Source organism: Opisthocomus hoazin, chromosome 10 (genome assembly GCF_030867145.1).
Source record: "Opisthocomus hoazin isolate bOpiHoa1 chromosome 10, bOpiHoa1.hap1, whole genome shotgun sequence".
Taxonomy (NCBI): domain Eukaryota; kingdom Metazoa; phylum Chordata; class Aves; order Opisthocomiformes; family Opisthocomidae; genus Opisthocomus; species Opisthocomus hoazin.
Window position 1 is genome coordinate 21,520,064 of NC_134423.1, and position 23,969 is coordinate 21,544,032.

At 45.8% G+C, this 23,969-nt stretch overlaps 1 protein-coding gene across 1 annotated transcript in view; it reads left to right on the forward strand.

The window, feature by feature from the left end:
• The first annotated feature begins 205 nt into the window (after positions 1-205).
• The window catches only part of PDE8A (phosphodiesterase 8A), a 169,135-nt gene continuing 145,371 nt past the window's right edge, over positions 206-23,969 (forward strand). The window contains exon 1 of the mRNA XM_075432252.1: positions 206-624. Coding sequence (XP_075288367.1) covers positions 559-624 — 66 coding nt within the window. The 5' untranslated portion in view covers positions 206-558. The remainder of the gene's footprint in view (positions 625-23,969) is intronic.

Sequence of the window (23,969 nt, forward strand, 5' to 3'; positions counted from 1 at the left end):
AACAGGCAGCCCCCGCCACGTTCTCTGGGTTTCTTTCATCTAATAAAAATATTTATCTCCCCAAGCAATAAGTTGAGTAGAAGTTGGCTTTATTACTGTAGTGACGTGCAACGGTTGGTTGCTGGGTGACCTTGCTTCTGATTTTATGGCCTAGGCCAGCTCTGGCAGCAGAGAGGTGTGGCCACGCATTGCACTCCCTTGTCAGGCTTCTGCCGGGATGAGCAGAGCTCCGGTGTCCGTCTTCCTGTCGTGCCAGGGAGCCCGAAACTTTTGCCATTTCTTACGCGAAAACCTGGATCTGCAAGGAAGGTCTGAGGGAGAGAAATGCCTGACAAGACAAGCTATCAAGGCTTAAAAGAAAGGCCAAGCTCTGTGAAATCCGGCGAGGAACCGGGATCTGCAACCTTGGATTAGACCAGTGACCATAAAGCTGGCATGTGGCTTACTGCAGGGCGTTCGCAAACTGGGATGCTAGAGCCTGCATGGTTTGCTTTGGTTTTGCCCAGAGGGTGATTTAATGTTTTTTGTTGGAAACCAAAGTTTTTCAACAAATCAGACATGGAAGAAAATGAAGGAGCAGATATTTTGGAAACCAGCCCTGTCTCTAATGGTCCTTGGTGCAAGGTGAGGACTTCCCTTCCCCTCCCCCCAATTACAGAAAATATTATCTCTTTCTGCTGTTTACAAGTGACTTCAGTAAACCATTGCCCTTGGACCAGACTGTACACAACCTCTGCATCAGCCTTTGTAAACAACTGCAGGAATTCCTTAGAGCAAGGTTGTGCGAAACATTAGAAATAGAAATGTAATAGTGGCATGTGTGGTCTTCCACCTCACTGGAAGTTTCAAATATCTGAGTAACTACAGGTTTCTGTGCGGTGGGAACTACCAAAATAATTTTCTTAGGTGCTTGGAAGATCCGGAAGCTTCTTACAATTTTAGCAAAGCCACTGCTGTAAGGTTTGCAGGTTGAACATGTTTAGTAAAACCACTGCAAGCATAGGGTAAGATAAGCATTAATTTGGGCAAACAAATTGACAGTTTAACTGCATGGAACTCGATGTCCAGCAGCAAACTCCTCGTATTGTCCCAGAGCTCGCTAGAGAGCATTTAACCTTCCTAATGGGTCAGCTGTGCTTCTTGTCAGACCACGAGCAGTGACGCTCGGAGATTGTTTTCTGGTTGCTCGTGTTGGTAATTTGATCTTGTGGAGCAATGTTGTCCCCGGCTCACGTATAACCACTGGGCAGCTCTGACATCCTGCCTGAAAAAAAAAAAAAACAAACCCTTGTTGTTTCCTGTGCTTGAAATCTGAAAGATTTCCAGTTTGGACAGGTTAGCATGTTTATATTAATCTTTTCCTGTTACATGAGATTAAACGATTAGTGTTTTGGGAACCGGGCATTCTACCTTCATTTTTCCCCCAAAATACTGTGGGTTTTTTGTCTTTACAAATTTCAGAGGGGACTGGTGGAAGTTTTGCTGTTGCCAGTGGTGAGGCCAGGATTTCAGCCCAGACGTTCATGCTTTGGAGAAAGAGTGTCTGGGAGATCATGTCAGGAATGTGTCAGTTAAGGCAATTTTGAGCTAAAATCTATTCTTGATAGGAGCTGCTGGAAATAAAGACAGAGAACTTAGGAAACTGGCAATCTGCAAAATATCGGAGTGTTTGCTACTCGTTAAAAAATATTCTAAGTGGATATAGAAATGTGTGTACCGAATGAAAAGGTGTTTGGCTTCACGAGCTAGTCAAGCAAAAGAAACGCCATCACGTTGTCCTGTCGGAACATCTGCTCGGCAACGGTCGCTCGGTGCATCTCCCGCGTTACTGCCCAGACTCCCGGTCCCAATACTGCTTAGGGTCCTTCACTTCAGCATCTCCAACAAAAATAGGCATTGCTTTTGCATTTAAGGTTTGTTATTTTTATTTTCTTGTTTACAAAGTTGGCTATCCAATTAAAAGGCAGAAGCAAGCAACACTCAAAAAGCAAGAAAAAGGGACAAAACAATGGGAGCGGTTTGTAAGCACTGAAGCTGAAAATTATTCACCCCAAATATTTGGCAAGTAGGCAACAATAACAAAATATGTTCACAGAACTCTAGACCAGTTTGCAATCAAAACGTCTGTGTTTTCCTAGTATATATTATTCATCTCGGATCCTGATTGCTGTGGAGGCGGAGAGTTAGAAGCTGATTTCTGGAAGTAGTGTGCAGCTGTACCCCTTACTCAGACAAATGTTTCTACATCTGCAAGGGTGCCTTGTTTAAAGAATATTGGCACTTCTTTAGACATTCAGATTGGAGTTCATGGGGGCCTGGGCAGGATGCATGGTCGTGGCAGGAGAGAACATATTGAAGAATAATAATATGCACTCTCTCATGACCTGAAAGTTCACAGAATAGGTGAAGTTTTACATAGTACTGTTTCATGGCGCATAAAATATGATTTGCCCTCTCTAAGCTTGTTATTTTCTAGGTTTTCCTTTAAAAACTGGAAAAACCTTTTTTTTTTTCCTCCCTGGGAAAAACCTGGAGGATTTTTTCAACATATTTAAGTTATATTGCAGTCTTAAAAATTTTACTTCAATGTCATAGCACCTTTTTCTCAATAAGTATTGAGAAACAATATTGAGAATAGCCCATTAACCAGCTGTTCGGCAGCTGCCTTCACATTTTTTGAAGTGCAAATTTGTGTTTGCAAATAACTTTGCCTGTATCTTATTGTGGGTGCAAATGTTACTCATTAGAGCTGCTTTGTCTGTCCCGAAGTGTGGCAACTGAAGATCCAGCTACAAATATTTGTGTTTGTGTTCCCTATCTTAGCCTTTAGTTTAACAGGGTTCAATCTTGTTTCAAGATGCAAGCAAGAGTGTGTTGATGTTCTTCTAGTTATGTTTATTATAAAATTATAAAATATTGTCATTTTCTGTAATTAGACTGGGGAGCGCCTGTGCCATGACTCAGAACAGACGTGCATGCGGGCTGGCTCACACCAGTGCCAGCAGGGCCTTGCTTTCATGGCATTTGAAATGCACTTGTAGGTTTTTAAATAAAAAGAAGCTGGTTAGTTATTAACTTGCAGAAATATCTGATTTTAGAGAACAGAAGATTACAAAACAAACTGGATTTTCACCAGCTCCTGAAGGGCAAACAGTACGCCGCATCTGGGGGGAGAGAGAAGTTGCTCCTTCCATTTCCCCGCAGTGTGTTTGTGTTGAAGCTTGCTCACTCTCACAGTACTTGATGTAAATGTTAATTAGCACTCCGGGGAAAATGTGTTAACAAATGTACCTTTGACACAGGTCCGCAGCCACGCTCCGTTCCCTAGCTGCAGGCTGGAAAGATTAGCTGGCAAGGTAGCTTGTGCTGCTTTTGAGGAAACTCCTCAAACACGCGTTCAGCGAAGCTTGCTGAATACTCCGGCTTGGCTGCTCTGTTGCAGCTTGGGCTGCGCTTGCTGCTCCGCAGAAGAGGTGCCAGGTAAAATGTGAGCACTTCTAAGAAAGAAGAGCAAACTCCTAGACAAGCGGTACTTTTAGCCACTAACAGGCTGCAAATAATTCTGCCAGGGCTATGGCTTTCACGTGATGAGGAAAAAACGGCGTCTTGACTTAGCGCAAGCTTTGTGGCAGAAATGATTCCTCCTCCAGTGCTGATCTTGATTAGCAATAAATACGGGTGGTAAAGTCATTACCGTAAGCTGTTCGAGTAGAAAGGTAACAGCAGTGCATTCATAAACACATTTACCTCATCACTGCACATCTTTCCCTTTCCATAAACAGAAGGTCAGACATGGAAATCATTTGGAGGGTGGGATTTTTCAAACCTGCCTTAACTCGGGTTAACATATAGATATTTTTGTGGTGTCTGGCCAGATTAATTCCTGAACCTGCCATGATTTCTGTGGAAACATGTGCAGCCATTTTTCAAGATTTGGCTTGTTTGGTTGTTCGTTGCTGTGCGTTATCAAATCCCGATTTCTCCCTGGTGAGGAATAGCTCATATTTAAGACGCTTACAGTGAGAAGTGTCCAAGGTTACTAACAGCTCTCTGGAAATGAGGTCGGTAATTTTAGCCCAGCCCTCATGAGCCTGGCCTGGGGTTTGCGCTAGCAATGGCAAACACTGCCGGAGGAGAGTGCCTGTGCCTAGGAGCGAAGGGCAGCACTTCTGCTGGGAGCCCTCCCCTTCCCAGGAGCAGGATGTGGTGTGGAGGATGCTGGCGTAACAGCATGGCTCTATTTCAGCTGGTCTGAGCTTGGCACCCCTCTTGTGTGAGCCTCGGTGGGCATTTTCAAGAAGTCTACCATGTAGTTGTTTTCCTTCATGTGAAATTATATCCTTCTGGCTTTTATGGCCCTGTAGGGAGTTTGAAGCTTGTGAGCTGACGGGTGCTGGTGCGAGGCCACCAGCCTCCATTTTGGAGCTAGCCTTGAGGTTTTCAGAGCCTTCAGCAGGGAGGAGCAAGGTGGGCAGCAGCGTGCGTTTGAGCGGTGGGTGGCCCGCAGGGCACGGGGCGAGCCCCCCTGAGTGAGCCTGTCCTCCAAGTCAGCCATAGAGAGGCACCGCCGCGGTCTGCCTGCCACCCTGCTGCGTTGCGGGTGTAAGCAGGCTGTGCGGAGCGTCTGTGGGCTGCCTGTCTCCAGCTTTGCCCACTGGCTATGGCCTGGGACAGCCCTCCTACGGCTTTCTGGCAGAGGGATTTTGTGTGAGCACTCTTATTTTGAAGAGCAGGTGAAAGAAACAGCAATCTCCTCCACAGCAGGAGATCTCGCTTTGAATTGCTGCTAATAAATGTGGCCTTGACTCGGTAAAATATGTCCAAAACTACTGGATGGAAGCCCTTTGGTGCAGTGCTGCCCATGGACGCTGCTGCTCAGGAGGACAGCTTTGTCGTGTTCCATCCCTCTCCCCTCGCGCCTCTGTGGGGAGCCCCATCTGAGCAAGCAGCCCCCCAGCTGTGGCTGCTCAGGGCTGCCCAAGCCTACCGTGCGGCGAGATGCCAAGCAGGGATGGGGAACCTGCAAAGCACCCACGGCACGCAGCGTCCGAGCCTGCCCGGGAGCGTGCCGCTGCTCCGGTGGCTCCACTGGCCCCGCTGCGTGCCGTGGCTGGGTTTTGGCCTTGTCCTACCAACCTGTGAAGTGGTCAGACCTGAGCTATGCCGGCTAGTGCTGTGGATGTGTCAAATCGCTTTATGAAGAGTGAGGGGCTTGTTTAGAGTCTGCAAGTGTCGAGGTGGGAGATGCTGGGCACTGGCTCTGGCTGCCCGCAAGCACTGGTACCTGGCGTGCTGCCTCTGACACAAGCTTTTACTGAGGCAGCAGGGTCCAAGATCCCTGCTCAGGCCCATTTCTGCCTAAAGCCGAGTGTTTTCACTCGGGGAAGTTGTGCAGCAGACACCTTCTCCCCTTGCGGACTGTGGCTCGGGGGGTCTCTGCCTCTCCTCAGCCTGCCTCTGGCCTGGGAGCAGAGGACACATGGCACCTCTAAAGCCAGGCTGGGGGGGAGGCTTCCGTGTCCCATGGCGGTGACAAAAGATAGAAGTAATTTTTATTAAACCGATTCTTCTTGAAATAGTGTGCAGCACCGCCCCTCACCCGCAACTGCAATTAGTCTTCTCAGCTGTTATATTTCTTCTGCTGGTGTCTGTATTCATAAATTCTCATCTGCCAAGTTCTAGCAAAAATAGATATACCAGTCAGCAATTGTCCAAGATCTGTAGATGTAAAACCTGAAACTTTAAGCACAACAGTTCCATCTACAGGGTTACTGTCTATCCGGCTGGCTGTGGTTTTGGCTCTTTCTGTAAGTGATCTGACTCCTCAGCACCCAGCCCAGGGTTCAAATTCGGCTCAAGACAAGCACAAAACTCTCTCAGGTTTTGATAACTTGTTTCCTGTCTAACTCAGCAATAATCTGGTTCTCACGTTTGAATAAACTGATCCCCCAGCAGGACCTGGACTTCTGCCTTGTTGAACAATGAATGTTGCTTTAGTTGCTTAAAAGGAAAACATACAAGAAATGCAGAATTCTTGTTGACCCAAACAACTGAAAGAAACATCACAACATTCCCTAAATCAACAGATGGCAATTTTCAAAACAGAATCTGAACAGCAGCCAGAAGCCTATAAGGCAGGACGTGATACTATGGCCAAACCGAGACCTTGACTCGTCCCTGCCTAAACTGTGGGGATGAGCTGGGCGCTCTGTCTGGTGACGTTAGCTTGTGTCTCAGAAGAGCTGCTTGTGCGTGAACCTACCTGCATTTCAGTCAGGAAATTTAATTATTGCTTCCACAGTAGCCCTTGCAGAGTGCTCTCTGCATGAAATATGCATTCATACGTGATACATCCCATATTTTTTTTTTTCTGTTTCCGCATATGGAGTTGAGGTTAATGTTCCATACAATGTGGACAAATAGTAGTTGCCATGGGTACCAGAGCCTTGAATTTCCCGTCTCCTGAGTGATTAAATTCCCCACCTTAATTTTACTTTATTGGTTTATTTCTCTAACTCCTTACTTCCCTGGTTTGCCCTCCTTGAGAGAGCAGAGCAGGACATTTCACAGGCTACTTCTGTCTTCTCAGGCTTTTGCGTTTTGCACGCCAGTTGTGGGGAAGATCAAGGGTGTGTTTTCCCAAGATGTATCAAGCAGCAGGAAACACACTGGAGTGGAGAGGCTGTGTGGGCCCTGGGCTCCGCAGCGGGTACCCTGGCTTCTTAAAGCCTCTGCTACCGGAGACCCGCAGCCTCGCTGGGCAGCCCATGCCAACGCTTTGATGGCGTTAGTGTTAGAGTGTTTCTTCCTACCGTGCTGTCTCCATGCCGTGTGAGCCCACCTCCTCTCGTCCTGTCTGAAGGAGATACGGACAACAGCTTGATCTTTCCTCCTCCACAGGAGCTTAATGCTGATAACAGCCAGAGCGAGCGGTCAACCTGCCCGCTGGGATTCACGTGGAGAATCTCAGGAGGAATCTGATGGGGTTTGAGAGTTTTTCTCATGTCCTACAATAGCAGAAGGGCCACATTTGTCTGGTGGGATTTGGGGGCCTTTGCAACACTGCTAGCTGCTCTGCTAGTGCCTTACAAACTACCCAGGTGTTTAGGTTTATTCCATAATCCTAGCCCTCCAGAAAATGGCATAAAATAATATTGAAATAGGAACCACAAGCTATAAAAACATAGCCCTAGTTGGTAAGTAAAATGAATAAGTAGCTGTTAAATGCAAAATGAAAAGGCATAAAAGGACAGTGGGACCTTTTGCTGTTTAATCTGAAGTGTTCTATAAATAAAGCTAGGTAGCTACATATTGACAAAATTGGTCACCCCTAATTTAAGGTATGTCATAGGCAGTGGAAAAAGTGTCCCATAGACCTGACTAGTGTGGGTAGAAATAAAGAGCAATTTGGAAAAGTAATGATATAATGCCAGCCTTGTAACTGCAGACCCTGCAAGCTGGACGTCAGTGCTGCCAGCTTGATAGCGCTTTCCTCCAGCAACCATTTATGGTGACTGAGGTCGACTGACTGCCACTGTTTACTTTGAAGTCACAATAATTAAAGCTACAGTGTCATCAGCATTGTAATTAACATGCTCCTCTGCACCTAACTCATTCTGACAGTATAGATTAATGATGGTAAATGACCAAGAAGCGTTTATCAGGAGATGATTCCTCGTTCTACAGGCTGCCTCAGACAATTGCAGGAAGCGATTGTTAAGTTGAGGCTATTGTCCTGGCGTAATCGTGCATGCTCATTCTTAGCTCTGTATTGCAGTAAAACGCATCCAAGGGCTTCATCAAGACTCAGTTATGGTCCCTAAGAGGCTGAGCCACACTCGTAAATGGGCGACAGAGAGGCATGGGCTGGTGATACTGCTCTGATTTTTCAGTACCCCAGCACTTGTAGTCCCTGCTGACAGCCACAGGAGCTGGGACTTTCTGCAAGTGAGATGCTTTTGCAAATGTAATTCCATAGGGAGGTTGGGCAACGGGGTCAGCCTTGCAGTGAGGTGCCTATCTGGGGCTGGGCAGCCCTGCTCGGCACCAGTGCTCTTCCTCCGCGGCACTGCTGGGGTCTCCTCCTTTGGTGCCTTGGGGAGGAAGGTCCTGTTTCTCTGAAGCACGCTACAGGGCCACGGTAACTCAGCAGTCGTGTCTGCCAGGAGCTGCTATGCCTCTAAGCCAAGAATGGTTAGCATTTCGAATGACCAAAACACGCTGTATGAAGGAGATGCCCCCTCAAAATGAAGGTACTGAGTTCCCTGCAAGCTTAGAGCCTCAGGGGGTTTCACTAGTCCGGCTTGCAAAATCTTGACTTTCAAGCCAAACCGGTCATGGCTGAGGGGACAACACTGTGTCATGCTAAGCAGAAAGTGATGAAAAATGACATAAATGAAGTGAAATTTTCCAAAGCGTATAAGGCACTCAATCTCTGGCTACTTCTTGCAAAAAGTAGTTTCATCACTGCCTTTTCTTATAATAGCTTCCTTGTGTACATAAGGACTTAACCTGACTTATTTAAACTGCGTCACATATTGCTGCAAGAATACCTGATTAACAAGATGATCAAAGTGTGCTGTTCCACGTGTCAATCAATAGGAATTAATACGCAGGAGTCTAGTCCAAAAATGTGAGATTATAATGGAGATTTGGTTGTCTTTGTACCGAAGTGTTGCTGTGTGAGCAAACAAATGCTAGTATGATGAGCCGAGCTCCACTGCCTCCCCACCCTAAGGCTGGCATTTTTCTCACTCCGTGCCTGTTCCTCCATTTGTACCAACCCTGACCTCCCTCCTAGGTGTGGTGAAGCTCCTTCGTGTTTGCAGCAGCGGGCTGAGATTTTTTGATAAAAGAGGTGAAACAGTGGTATTGCGCAAATGCACAGCAGTGATACTTTACCAGCAGCGAGTATCTGAGGGTGGTGGGGGTTTGACGTGTTCCCCTCATGCACGTACAAGCCCTGTCCTGAGAATCAGGCCGCAGATCAGCTCCCATTGCTTGTAGCAGGTACTGATCACAGGCCTGACCGTTTATTCCTTAAAATAAGCAGGGCACGCGGAGAATTTGAGTTGAACATGTAGTGAAGTGAAAGCAGTTCTCCAGACACCTCTCTGCAGGGCACACAGCCAGACCCTGGCTTGCTTTTCTTTGTAGGCTACATGGGCCAGAAGGATACTGGTGATCACAGCCTCGGAGCTGTGTGGGCTCATTCCTACATGGCTACAAGAAGGACCTTCCGCAGAACGCACAGCAAAACAGCTTCTCTATGGTGGCACAGCAACGTGCTGCACTGCCAGGAACAGCTTGTTTGGGGTACAAAAGGTGACTTTGTGGGCTCTGTTGCCCCCTCCACACACTTGCTTTTCCGTTTTGTTCCTGACAGTAGTTTGGGGAAGGTGAGAAAAGTGGGATGATCAGGTTAAGGAAAAAAACCACAACCAACCAACCAAAACCAACAAATAATTTTCGACTTTGAATTTTTTTTTTTTTTAAATTGACAGGATGGGCCTTTTTTAATAAGAGTAATAAAATCCTTAACAATAGTAATTTTCCTTCAGAAAAAGTTTGCTGGATGGAAGCATTTCGACCAGCTCTATCAGAGACTCTAATGCTAAGAGGAGCCAGAGGTTTAGCTGTAGGTGATCTGACCGTGTCAGGTACTGCCACACCAGCCCAAGCACACAGCTTAACTGCAAGTGGTTTTAGTGTTTATAGGAAAATATTGCTCTGCTTTGCCTGTACAGCCCTGGGGACACTAGCTTGATCCTGGTGGCTCCTGATTGTGCAATGGTGCTTGCTGTGCTAATTCTCTCTGCTCTCTAACCAAATAGTTTCTCTTCTACCAGTGACCACACAGGATGGTAAATAGACCCAGGGAAAGAACGCAAGAGCAGAAACACTCCCCACCCCCCACCCCAACCCCCTCCATTTCTCCCCCCTTGGAACAAAATCTCTTCAGAAACAGGTTTATCTGAACTGTCCCTCCTTCCCCACCCTCAGAAAGACGGTGACGAGGTGGCTTTGGAGGGGAGGAGCATGTGGATAAAAGAGGAGGTCTCTGGGGCACCATGGCCATGGAAACGCACAAGGTTGGCATTAGTGTTTATTATTGTTGGCTGCAGAGACGCCTGCTCTGCACCTTCAGCCCTGAAGAAACAGGGGTACATCTGAAAGCGTTTATCATCTTTGCAGTTTTTCACCTGTGAATAAGAAAACAGGGGCTGGGAGCAGAGCTGGATGAATGGTAAGTTTTTTGGTTTGCTCCCTGACCTCTGCCCCCGCAAATGTGAAAAATAAACATAGCTCTAATGAAATTAAAAGCAGAAGCTCCTCTGCAGAAACTTGACGGGCTTTAGGAGGAAAATTCTTAAATTTTGCAAAATGTTTTTATTCAGTCCCAAACAGAATGCCTGGTGTTACTTTATAAGCTGTTTATTTTTGTCCCCTTTCATTTTGGAAAAGAAAAAAAATCAACCCCAAACCATTTCATTTAGAAAATACCAAAGGAAAACATTTCACAGAATCATAGAATAGTTGAGGTTGAAAGGGAGCTCTGGAGATCATATAGTCCAACCCCTCTGCTTAAAGCATATCTGACTATGCTATGCATTTCTGTTTTGAATTTTTGTCTGTGTTCACAATCATGTCCCAAATTTGGCTTGAATTTCCAAACAGATCTGGTGCCCCATAAAAGGTATTTTGTGAGTTAACTTAATACGAACTGATTTTCTATTTTCTCAGGCTTCTGTTTGGGACATCTATGTCCTTTCTGGCAGGCTGGCAATGTATACTGTCTTTGGACTCCATATACAAAGTGTTTCCCAGATGTCATGGATTTCATATAGCTCCTCTTTTCTTCTTCCATATGGCTTTATATAGCCAAGAGCGTCTGACTTTATGTTTGCTTATTACAGCACACATCTTACTTGTGACTTCAAAAGAATGTGGACACACATGGAAGCAAAACATCAGTCCTTGTTATGAAAAGTAATAATATACTGTCTGGTTTGCTTCCTACCTATGTCCGTAGATCTCAAAATGCTGATCCATATCTGTCAATGATTTACTAAAGGGGCAAAGTAATACCTGTCATTTATCCACTAACTTTTTTGGCCAGATTTAAAAAAACAAAAGAGAAGGGGGGGGACTGATATCACATGAAGAGGAGTTGGTGACCCAGAAATATGAATGACTAGGATGCCTCAGACTTGGACGTGCCCAGAAGTTTACGCAAAGCCTAAAAAAAGGTTGCTTTGGGAAAGTCAGTTTTTGGTACCCCTGACAGTGTCACCTGTGTGCCCTGTGGGGTTTGACACTTGAGTTCCTGCTAGTCGGGGGGGGCTGCACTGCCTGACTGCCATTTTGGCAGAGATTTTTAATGGCAACTGGTGTGATTTGGACCCTGGCTGGAGCAATAAAATTGGTTTTGTCGTATTTGTAGTCATGAGGTGCTGTGGGCAGGACTGAGGAGCCATCCTCCACATCTGTGTGCTAAGTGCCCTAATGTAAAGCTCATGTAAAGGAAACCCCTACTCTTGCTTCCAGTACGGCATGAAACTTATCCACGCTGTGTGAAATGGAAATACAATCATGGCTCTGTCAGAAAATGCAAGCCAGCCCTTCTGTATTTTTTTTTTTCTCTTCTACCAAGGATTTTAGTTTCCTTTTCTGACTTTTCTTATTACGAATCATAGAAACAGGCTAAAACTCAGGGGTTTCTTTGCAAAACTATTCCCTCATGCTCTCAGCTGGAGCAATTTTCCAACATTGACATGAGCTCACAAAATGTTAGTCTGACTCTGAATAAGATTTTCCAGAGTTGGCTGAAGGTTTTGGCTTAGTTTTAGAATAAACTGTTTCGGAAACCTTTCTGGAGTGGATTCTGGATAACCTGGCACCATTTAAAGGATTAAAAAGTCATGCATAATTTGCCCTTTCAAAACACTCCAGGCTTTTAAATTTCTCACCCCAGAAAATATCTTTCCTTTCATCAAACATCAGCGGTTTCCAATTGCTCCATTCTATTTTGGTCACCTATTCTCTTTCTTTCCTTCCCATGCATGACAAAATATCTTCTTTAAATCAACTTGAAGCAATTTGTTTTTCCATTCATCCATTCGGCTGTGCTGGTTTTTTTCCCCGCTGGAATGCTGCATGAATGTCATACATTGAAGGAGCAATATCATCTGTGCAGTCCCGAGCGCGGGAGTACTTGGCACAAGTTCTGCAGCTTAATACGTGAGAAACACGAAGACAGCTGCCAGTTTCTGCATGTTTTAACTGGTTTATTTTCTGCAGCTCTGAGCCGAAATGCTGAGGCCACGGCAGCCCCACACAACAGCGTGATGCCCGGGTCTGTGGTCTCATGGTGAGCACACCAGCTCCTGGACCGGTGGGACTAATCCTGTCTCAGCTCAGCACTAAGCTCAAGCAAACCGGTCCTTTTGAGTGTCAGGCACACGGAACCTCGGAGCCAGGCCACGCTGCTCCCGCTGTGCTGCTCGCAGGCTGCTCCCGAGCTGTCTCTGTGCAGCGCTCGGCTGCCGCTTTGGATGTGCCGACTTGCTTAGAGCGACGGCACAGGTGCTGCGCTGTGCCCTCTTGCCTGGTGTGGATGTGGCATAAGAAATAGGGTACATTACAGGTTGGCGATTGGATCTCTTGTTGAAAGTACGGTGCTGTGCAGGTGCCAGCCCTTCTAAGATGTGTCCCTGCAAGTCCTGCATTGAGCTTCAGTGACCAAAGAAGTGTTGCTGCTTCTCAGTCCTGCCAGCTCTGAGCACCTAAATGGAAGCTTGTGTTTGCCTTGGTTTGTATAGCTGATGAGCACACATGCTGCTTTTCAGTAACCTTGTTTTGTTGCCCTCAAATTAGAATGAAATTTCTCCAACCTTTGATCTCTTGTATAATATACAAACACCCACCAGATTTCTGATCGATGTGTATGCGACACATGCATTTTCCTTTCAGTTGACAACCACAGAAGCTGAAATTATCCAGAAAAAATAAATAACAAGGCCCAGCCTGGGAAAGGGTTTGTTTTGTTTTGGGTTTCTTTTTTTGGTGAAGAAAAGAATATGCTGGAGACAGATTTGACAAAGTGAATAATCCAGGTTTTCATGGCGATTGCATCCCAGCTCTAGCTGTCGCAGTCACGTCTGGTCTAAGCTATGCTGTGCTCTGCAAGGGAAGGAGTTGGGTTCAGGCCTGCCAGAAGGCCCTAAGCACTAAACCTTGCTGTCCAGAGTGGGATATGTAAAGCTACATTTCCCCAGGATTGCTGCCAAATGACTAATCTTGGACACTTGCAGGCATTCCAGCATGTCTGGTTAGTGGTTACTCTAGCCATCCTATCATGTTTTTGGGAACTGAATGTCTTGAATGCTAAAGCAAGGTGCATGTTATACAAGGGGTGCCTATAATGGGCTTAGGTAGAGTTAGTAGCCAGCACACGGTGGCTTTGCATCAAAGATAACTGTGTGAAGAGGGCACACTGTGTATGTACTCAAAGTCAGAGACACCGGGGAATCAGACCCCTTTCTACATAGTTTACTCAGGAGTCATGGGCAGGGGGCAATAGGAAGGAGGGATTTTTAAACACAGAGTGAATTAATTCATTCATTAACTTCTGTTTTCATTTCCATGCAAGTGACAACTACCTGTTATGCCCAGAGGTGAGCTAACGAGACAGTGCTCTGCAGTAAGCCACTGCTCAGACAAGCATCACAGTATTTACAGTAGAAAAGAGTTCATGGTTTCTGCAAAGATATCCCAAGCTCGTAGACTATTCTGTTCCATAAATTTGCTTGTTCCAATTTACTAATGGACTCCCTAAAACTGGACTAACTGTGGTGATTCCTTCATTGCATAGTTCACAGAGCTGTCTCAGGGCATCTCCAATGGACATTGAAGCATCATCGCATAGGATTTTCCTTTTTGTTTAAGGTACGATATATATTTCAAAAAACAATATGTCCAGACTCTGATAATCTACTGTACGTAGCTCGAATGCTTTCCTGTAGCCAGTACATCTGCCAGAGGCTACTCCTGGTTCATGTGAACTTTCTTGGGGCTTCGCTGTACTTTTTACGTCAATGATAAATTATCATGGTTTCCAAAGGTTAATCACCAGTGCTCAGCAGAAGAGATGTCCTGTGCAGATAGTATGGTTTCCTTTTAATTGTCTTTTTGGATATCTAGCTTTGTTCTTATACTGTGGGACAACAGGCCAAAGGTGGCACTGTGCAGGCTGCGTTGATGAGAGTTGAATTGCACTACAAAATTTTCCTTTTGATCCTTCTTTCTCTTTTAAACTCTCCCAACTCCTTTCTCCCCTTATATGGAAGCCCTTTGCCTTGAATCTCCTGTTTGGCATCAGCGCTTGATGGGCTGGATCAGGTCACAGTACTCGCATGTCTGACTGAGACAGCCTGGATATCCAAGAGGATGAGCTGACCTCCACCGCAGCTGGTTACGTGAGGAGGGAGCCAAGTGCCAGTGAAATCGGGTTCCCAGCCCCAGCTAACACACAGCGTTGTCTTGTCTTTGAAGGTGATACTGAATCTTCTTATAAATGCATTAAATTTGGTAGTTACATGGATCTATTGTCTTTGTTGAGACTTAGAGTCAGTAACCTGTTGTACCAGTGCAAGGAGCTATTGACTTGTTCTAACATGTTCCCCGAAAATACTAGGTGTTTACACAGAGGAGGCTTAAGAGCTCTTTGTCAGGGTCCATCCACCCCGGCTAGCTAAGCCAAACTTTAAACTCATACAACTCAATACTCGTGAAACACTTTTTTAAAAGAGGACTAAATAGCTGCTCTAAGTGGGAAGAATGAGGGGGTTGTTGGCTGTGGGTATCACCCACCAGTTCCCTTACCAGCTGGCCAGGCTGTGGAAGGGTTGGGGATTGTGCCGCTGGACACTGTGTCTGGGGCAGTGCAGTGAGCTGTCACAGGACGTCGGCAAGCTGTGCTCGGCCCTCCCAGCTCCACTCCGCACTGGGAAGGGGACGGAGTGTTCCAGCTGCACCCGTCCCATCTGTCTGGCCACAGGAGGCCCTTAAAGTACAGAACAAAATAAATTCCCTCAACCCTAGCAATTTTCTCCAAAGCAGACCAGCCGGCAGCAGGCCTATGTTCTGTGGCTTGCAGTGGGCATTCGCGAGTGTCCCAAGATGCCTGTGTTTTGATGACTATATCCCAAAGACATGCCTCTGGTGTTTTTCTGTGCCCACAGACGACCAAAATCTCCTCCAATGGCTTCAGTGGAGTTGCTTCTGACCATAGAGCTCCTTATCTGGGTACCAGCACTCCAGGGGATTTGGCTGCAGAAAGGCATGGGAGGGAGCACGCCAGCACACCTCTGTGCCTGCTGCTCAGCTCGCCAGAAGTGCTGCTCTCAAAGTCCTTCCTGAACGGGAATTGAACTGCTCTGCTGAAAACGCCAGTGGCTCCATGGTCAAACAAGAATTAGGAAGTCTTTTAAACCAGCAGAGTCAAGAAAAGAGAGACGAGAACTGTTCCTTCATACAGCCGAGGGGAGGTTCTCGGTGGGTTTCTGAGCTTCCTCAGAAGTGTCCTGTTATTCCCCATACACAAGTCAGATACTGAGTAAACCCACTGCACGTGTCTCCCCGGTGCACCAGCTCCTTTTTCTGCAGCAATTTCCATTTGTAACAAAGATGGGAGGCATTCTTTTCTGGGGACAAACCTGTTGTGCTAAATCCCATCTCACTTCAATGACTATTACTAGCATTTACATGATAAATTGACCTTCAGAGAATCACAATCTTAAATATGTATCAGAAAGTTGGTGTGTTTAAAGCCTTTTAGATAATCATCAGACAGTTCAAGCCTGCGGTTGACACCAAGCAGTTTCTCACTGGCGTTGACCGAGGTGTGCTAACTCTAGGAGAGGCAGAGAGTTACTGCAGAATCATAGGTTATGTTAGAAGTACTTCAAAAATAAGGAATTTTACTTGGCTATATGAAGTATTTTAAATATACTATTTCCCAGAAACCACTGAAGTTTCAAAAGGTGGATACTGTGGTGCAGGGGGTCAGATTACAGCCTTACTTCCAGGCAATGACAAATACTTCCTAGGTGACTTAGGGCAAGTCACTCAATTTATGTTTTCCTATCTGTAAGGAAACAGAATCATAAATCAACCAATATTAATGATGTGTTCCAGTGTGTCTGCGATATGGCCATATAACTTTAGATAAATGAAAGTTTACTTTTATTTGCTGCTCAAGAGATAAAAGAAAGTGGTATAGCAACTGTTCTAGAAGAAATCCAAGGTTTCCGTAATCTTTTCTGCAGTTCTTTTTCCACTGAAGCAGTTAACAAAGCTTGGGTGTAGTGTATTCTAATGTGCATAATTTAGCTGAACGCTTTAAATTCTTTTAGTTATATGGCTCCTGTCTGTCTGTTTTTGTTTTACTTTTTTTTCCACTGCTGAGTTCCATAATTGTTCCTTTTAGCCACAGTCACCTAAGGTCAGGCTGTACCTTGCTAAGTAGCCGAACTGCAAACAAGGCTAGCTAAATCACGTGTCTCCAGCCCGTGCCTGTTATTAACCCTCCCAAGTTCTGCGCCTAGTGCTTGGCAAAGCAACAAAAGTCAACTTTTTATCAGAAATTCACATTTTCCTGAAGTGGAGGATGAGCTGGGTAATTCCTGTCTTTTTTTAAGGGTGTAATATGGGAGCTACCTCAGATTTATTTCAATAATGCAGGGGTGCACAGACAACTGTACTTAAAAGTCAGTGTTTGTGCCATGTGAGTTTAGTCTGATAAAATTCTGTTTCTGTTCCCAAAACGTCTTTCTGAGTGCTGTCACTAGTAAATATGCTGTCATTGTAATAAATATGATGCCGGCTTTAAATTGATGAGAAAATGGCCAAAGTACGTGCAGTTTATACTCTGACAGGAAGCTGGTCTGAGTATTTAGGTTTTGTCTGAAATCTACAGCGCTACAAAGAATTTTTGTTCCTGCTTCAGCCTCTGTCTAGCAGGATCCCTGCTTAATTTACTTTTTCTTCCTCTTAAAATTTTCACAGTCCTCATCTCTGCTCCAGTTCTTTGTCTGTTAAGTTCATTGCGTGGGAGCAGGCACAGCAAATTCAGAAAATCCAATTGGAAAGGTTGATATACTTTGTCCTCAGAGCCGCCGGGAAGCCCGGGGAGCCCAGGCACTGCCAGCGCAACCCTGTGCGAATACAAGGTTCTAACATAAAATGCTGTGCTGGGATAAATGTGGGATCAATCTGCCGTAATTAGGGCAGCTCAGATAGCAGCATCAGATAAATGCCTCAGATGGGAATGTATAATTGTAATTTGGAATGTGTTGATGTTATCCATAGGTCACTATATTAAGATGATTAAAAATGTCATGTGGCGAAATGGTGAGAAAAATAAAGAATAAACACAAGATAAAAGTAGAAATCCTAAAAAGGGAGAAAATAGCAGCCTTTGTCGTTGTGTTTATCTATTCCTCATATAGGTCAATATTTAGGTACATGTGGGAAAGTGCTTACAAAATATTTTTGATAAATAGCCTAATACTTCTGAGACGCCAGGCGAGGAGTTACTTGGCATGCTTTGGGCTGGCTTGGTGTGTTCAGGCATCCCCACCAGTTGCTGTGAGAGTGTGCAATCTGTTCTGCTTGGTACCAGAGTGGTACAGCCCAGCTGGGTCTTTTTGTAATCAAGTGTTGAATATGAATTAGTGGCATCCACAAAAAGTCTAATATAAAGCAGAAATGATTAGTGTTTGACAGAGAGGAAGGGTAATTCAAAGAATGCTTCTGCTGCAAGCTGGGGATCGTAATGATGTCCACACACGTAAAGAGCAACATCTAAAGGCAGCCTGGTTGCTTAGTCATACCTAAACGACTTTGTCATCTGCAGTGACATTGGAGTACGATTTCCAAGACTGTATCCCTACCTAAATGGTTCTGCGACATTTAGCACGTCCATCTCATCCTCTAATGGGCAAAATTTTTAGGACTAACAGGAAGTTTTTAAAAATGTGGCTAATGCTGTGTTAAGATGAGTGTTGCAGCATTGTGCTAATGCACAAGAAACCGAAACTAACGGCAGCGAGCAGAAGTGGAGGTAGCTGATCTAATGGAGTTCTTCGTACTAATGAAAATGCAAAACTACAATACATAGTCAAATAAAGAAAAGCAAATCTGATTTAAGATTATCTCAGTTTGCCAAAGTGCCATGTCGTGACCAAAAAGGAGACCTTTAAGAGGGATTCTGGGTGCTAACCTCACTGCATTGGAGATACGAAATCAGCAGGTATGAAAAAGTCTGGGTTTTCTCAGAAAACAACCTTGCGGTGAAAAGATCTCTCCTTCTGTTTGACCAGCACTAAAAGCCTGTCACTGAGGCTTGAATCAACAAGCTATTAAGCACTGCAGTGAGGTGATGCCATTGTGGAGCTGCGAGATCCTCCCGGCATAGCTGCCCACCCTGCCCAGGGTGCCCTGGGTGTTGCACAGCGTCCGTTCTACCACAGAGAGTCACCTTTGGGTGGTTCTTCATCTCTTGCTTCCACACTTCCAGGAACGGTCATCACAGCTAGCCAGCAAAGGAGTAAACACAATGTGTTTTACAAAGCACATGCAACCAAAGGATCTGCTCCCTCTTATCTAAAGCTGCGTGTCAGTGATTTCTATCTGAGTGTCTAATGTTGCACGTAATTTGTCCAGCGACGGATATCTCTGCCTTAGTCACCATAGGTTAGTGCCTTTTTTACATTCTTAAATGTGCAACAACTTGTGCTGCTAGTCGGGAAAAATTGTGTTTCTCTGGTTTGTTTTCTAAAAACAGCACCTGCATGAAAGAAATTGATGGGTTATACTGAATACGTACACCTACAGTCTCTCGCCAAGCACGGCACTTCCAAACAGTCCTTGTATACTACATTTTTCCTGTGGTTTAGCTTATAACATTAACAAAAACTTGAACAGAAAGGCTATGAGGGATGGAATTTGCTACATTACTTTTTTCTTCTTTAATTTATTTTTCTCTTTGATCATCTGTTATATAATAAGTGGAATACCTCGCAGATGCATCGTTTTGGCTGTGAGACACCTCCAGCTTTTTTTGGTAAACGAGCAAGCGGTTTAAAAATCAAAAGTGAAATACTGTTTGGGAATTGGGCCTGGTCCTGCATCCTCTCATTGCTGCTGATCCAAGGCAGGAGGAAAATTGGGCCTGGGCTTCTGCCTAAACACTGGACTGTGGGTGTAAGAAAGAGACCTGTCACGTCTCCCACCTCTCCATCTCCGTGGGGCATTTGGTAGGGAGCTGAATGCTGCCTTGCTTAGTCAGTGGCAGGTATGAGTTCAGGCTAATCTGCTGCTTTTTTTTTTTTTTTGGGGGTGTGTGTGTGTGTGGAATCTGCAAGAGAATGCAAAGGTTTCCCAAAGTCCCTCTCCCAGAGCTTCCTAGAAATCCCCCCTGAACGGAGAGGAGCGATCCAGGGCAGAGGTGCCAGCAAGGTTTGCCCACCCCTGCATGACACATGGGCTGCTCAGAGCACCTGGTGAAAAGTGAGGAGTAAGAGGGCAACTCTGGGTGCTGTAAGTAGGGGATAATGCCCCACGCCAACCATAAAAGGGTCTCCGGATAACCAGCAGCAGCTGAGTTGCTGAGTCCCACACAGCTGCAGTCACTGCTTGCCTCTGTGCAGCAGAAGCCTGTGTGCGTGCTCAACCTCCTGTGGGTAAGCTGAATTTGTACTGTTTTCTCTTATTTTTCTTGAATACCTGTATTTCTCCCCAGTGGAAAACTGATTTTGCTGGAATTTGCTGTTCCTGCTGAAAACAAGCATGGCTGTGTTTGGAGAAAGCTTTTGTAATGAGGTTATTTCAAGCATTTTAGTAAATATGTTGTGTAGTAGACATACTTATTTTTCCTTCTCACTTTGTCTCTCAAAATACCACATGGCTTTTCCCGTGTGAATCTGTGAAGTGGACAGTTACTAACCAGGTTTCCTTTTAAAAGCATAATTGCTTTAGGTCAGATCTGGAAGTCCTCAGGGCTCAGAGCTTTTGTTGTAAAAAAGGTTATTTCTTTTGGTGCCCAGACTATCAAAAGGAAGATGTGACTTTTACGTGTTTATACCATCTGAGCAAGAGGGAGGCGGTCTGCATGGGGGTCTGAAGAGTTGTTATGTGCATGGGATGATCCTGACCTTCTCAAATGACTCTGACGCTTGCCTAATCAACTTCCAGGAGTGCAAGGAGATGAGCAAATCTTTAATTGTTTTGTCCAGATGGGTATACTTGTTGGGGTAGTGAATTTAAGAGTGGTTTTCTGGCTGGGATATTTTAATTCTTTGTAAAGCTAAAGCGTGCACTGGTTTCCTCTGAAACTCCCTGAAACCAGAAGTGTAAACCAGAGTAGGGCTGTGGGGAAAGGTGTGTTAAGCACTTGGGGCATGTGAGAGATAAGGGAAGGAGCGGTATTGCTCCTGGTTACCTGCGGCCACCGAGGTGTGAGGTCTCATTGCTGCAAAGGCATAGGAAGTAGAGAGCTGTGCCCTGGAGGTGTATCAGGGAGACAGAGAGATGGCATCACAGCTTATTTCAAGTGAGAGGAGGTTAAAAAGCCTCTGGACGGAGCAGGAGGAGCCCATTCACATGGGCACACAAAGCGCAGACCCAGGAGGTCTTGCGAAGGCAGATACAAACCATGAGATCAGCCTCCCTCAGTTCATCAGATCACCCCCCACCCCATCTGTTTGGAAGTCTCTCATGAGTTTAAAGGACACGTTTTAAAACTATTTTTCAGCTCCGTTTCCAAACCACTTGGGTGATTTTTTTTTTTTTTTTTTTATAATGCTTGCTGTTGTGACTGTGTTACAGAGCCTGTCAACCCCTGCAGCACCCAGCTGCGCTGGCTGTAACCATAATTCACAGAAACTGCCAAGTGCTGTTCTGCTTAATGCGACAGATCCTTCCGTGATAGCCGCGCTGCAGCCAGCCCTGGTGAGCGCGTTGGGGAGGATGGTGCCCATGTGGGCAAGATTTATGTTTGTTAGGGCTGTGGTGAGCGAGCCTGCAAGCGCTGCCTTCCCCTTTTTAAAAACTTGGAAGATTTATTTCCCCGATACATCCTGAGTCTCTCTTGCTCTCTTTTTTTTTTTTTTTTTTTTTTTAATAGCTATCCCCAGAAAACTTACACGGTCTGCTTTCTCCATCTGCCCTCAGGGTGGTTTCTCCTTATCTCTCCCCAACATTGTCATCTCCCCTTCCAGTTCTTGTGGTGCTGCTCGTCCCGCTGCTCGGCTGCATGTGCAGACAGCTGTAAAATGGAGTTTACAAGACTCATGATCTATGAGCCCTGTGCCATGGCACTGCAGAGGTCGGAGTCTTGTACATTCCTACTCACAGCTGTCTGCATGCAGAGCTGCATGCGGGCAAGTGGCAGGGAACGCAACTTCCCTGATGGGAGCTTACAGAAACAAGAATACAGTTGCAAAAATAGTGTGAATCATGAATGAAACATTACTTATAGAGCCTGATGGCAATGTAAGAACTGAATGTGAAGCATTCCTGGAAAAAGGGGTGCATCTGGAGAGAATAATAAATTGCGCAACCACCTCTGGGTTATCTGTTTGATGGTCGGGTATGCTTCTCTTCGTTAATTAAGGGTTCAGCTTCTTGCATATGTTGAGAGTAAAGATACTGCCTTGCTCCACAGAGAGACCTAACATCAGGGCAGAATTGTACATAGCTGGATATGACTGCCTGTATTTAAAAGTGCTGGGTTAGCTATAGGAAAGGAAGTGTACTTGAGAATAGAGTTAACAGTTGTTAAGCATTCAGATGAGGTCCAGTTCTCTGTCTTGTATTCAGACATGTTTGTAGGATGAATTTTTAAGATGTTTGAGTGATCTAGGAACATAAATCTCACTGCCAGTACATAGGATTTTTTTGTCATTGTGAATATATAATAAATTACTGCTCAGCATGACCACGGATGATGGATCTGTTCCTTAAATAATAAATTCAGCAACCAATGAAAGCCGTCTGTTTTGCAGGTGTACATAGAGCCTGTCTTAATTTTAGAGTGTTTTTCAGCTCCTGCTGCTGCCATACTGCAGGGGTGAGTTTCTAGCTCTGTATTTTGTTGTTCTCTTTGCCACTTTTACTCCGTGTGTCTCTGGGAAGGGTTAAGGAGGCTGGCCCAGGAAGGAAGGCTGCTGGCCACTAGCACTCCCGGTTAACTAGCAGCAGGTAAGAAAGGGGCTGCTGGGCAGGAGGCAGAGGGGACATGGGGAGGCAGTCAGGGAGGAGGAATCTGTGGTTTTGAAAACCTGTCTTGAGTGAGTCTTTGTGAGCTTGGACTGATCTTGTTAGCTGCTGAGGTAGGCTGACAGAGACAAAGAGCTCATCCTTCTTACTGATCACCTAAGAAAACTGACTTTACTGACAGAACAGCCAGATTGCTCTTCTCTTTTACTGATTTTCTTTTGCTTTCTCTTACTGCATCCAGGCAGGCCACAATGTGTTACAGGCTGTAATGGCACGAGGACCCAGTTTATGAGTCTGAGGGGTCCTGAGGCTGGGGTCACTCTTGGGCTGGGCCAGAGGCTGGCTAGCTGTGAGGGGGGATCCAACAGCCTTGGGAAGCAGAGGGCCAACAGGCAGCAAGGCCTGAAGGGTGTAGGAACTGGGTATACCACCTCTCCTAAGTGGGCTCGGTTTTCTAGCAGAAGGACCAGTTCTCATCCTTGGCTTAGTAAATCACAAACTGAAAGGGTTGCATACTGAATGAATGCAAGTTAGCTTAAAAATACTTAGGAAGAGAGGAGGGAAAATTCTCCAAGAGGGGAACAGCTAATTCTCTATGGTCACAGCTGGCTGCACGGCACTGCATATCCAGACAGATAATCCCGCTTGTGAAGCACAGGATAATTATAGGGGAGTGGGTGGGGATGACAGTTCTTTGTTCCTCCCTTGCCCACAAATTTTTGGCTGCCTGGAGGCGAGGCCGGGCGGTGAGAGATGGTGGAGGCTGCTTTGGCAGCAGCAGCTCACAGAGCACTCCTCTGTCCCGCTGAGCTCTGGGGCTGGCACTGCTGGAGCGGCTGGGTGTCACGGTGCAGCCTCCTGCATCCCGTGGGTGCTGCACTCCCCGGGCTGTGCGGGGCTCCCAGGCTCAGGGACTGGAAAGACAAGGCTTAGGTGATGGTTTTCTCTGGGTGGTGAGGACTTAGACACCTGGGAAGACAGGACTGGGAAGGAGAGGAAAACCTGTGAGACTCTAAGATGGTGGTAAGGGTTCTGTAATCTGCTCTGGCCCTGGAGCAGTCCAAGGATCTATACTCGGGGTGCCTAGAGAGATCAGCAGTGCTGTGGGTGCCAGTCTCAGCTGCCCCCAGATCCAGAGTCAGCTTGCTTTGGGGCAGAGGAGACTTGGGGAGACCGTACTCTGTCCCTTTTTCCTTAGAGCTAAGCCCTCTGTAAGGCAGCAGCATCAGAAGACCGGTGCCCTCTCGTTAAAGTTGGGTGGCGGAGAGATCGGGTCACCTTCGCTCTGCATCTGCTATACAAGCAGGTGCTGCTCTCGGGTGCTTTGGGGAGAGCCTACAAAAAACAAAGCAGAGAAGGTATAATGCTGGAGGATTCTTGAGAAGTGTTGGACAGATGGACAATTGTAAAAGCAGAAAAAATGGGGAGCTTTTGCGGGAGGTTTAGGGGGGCTGACTGAGCTTCTGGGAGATCATAGGGGCGAGAATTGCTTTGGGGCTGCGCAAAGCATTTTCATCTAATGGGAGGGAAATAGCAAGAGAAAGCGGATGACAAAAGGGGTACTTAGAGGAGGAAACAAACAGATCTGAGGAAAAGGTAGGAAGAAGCAAGAAAAACTAAGAAATACAAGAGGGAGACAAATCTTTAGGATAGAATGGGGCTAGAAAAGAGACTTCCACATTGTGGGC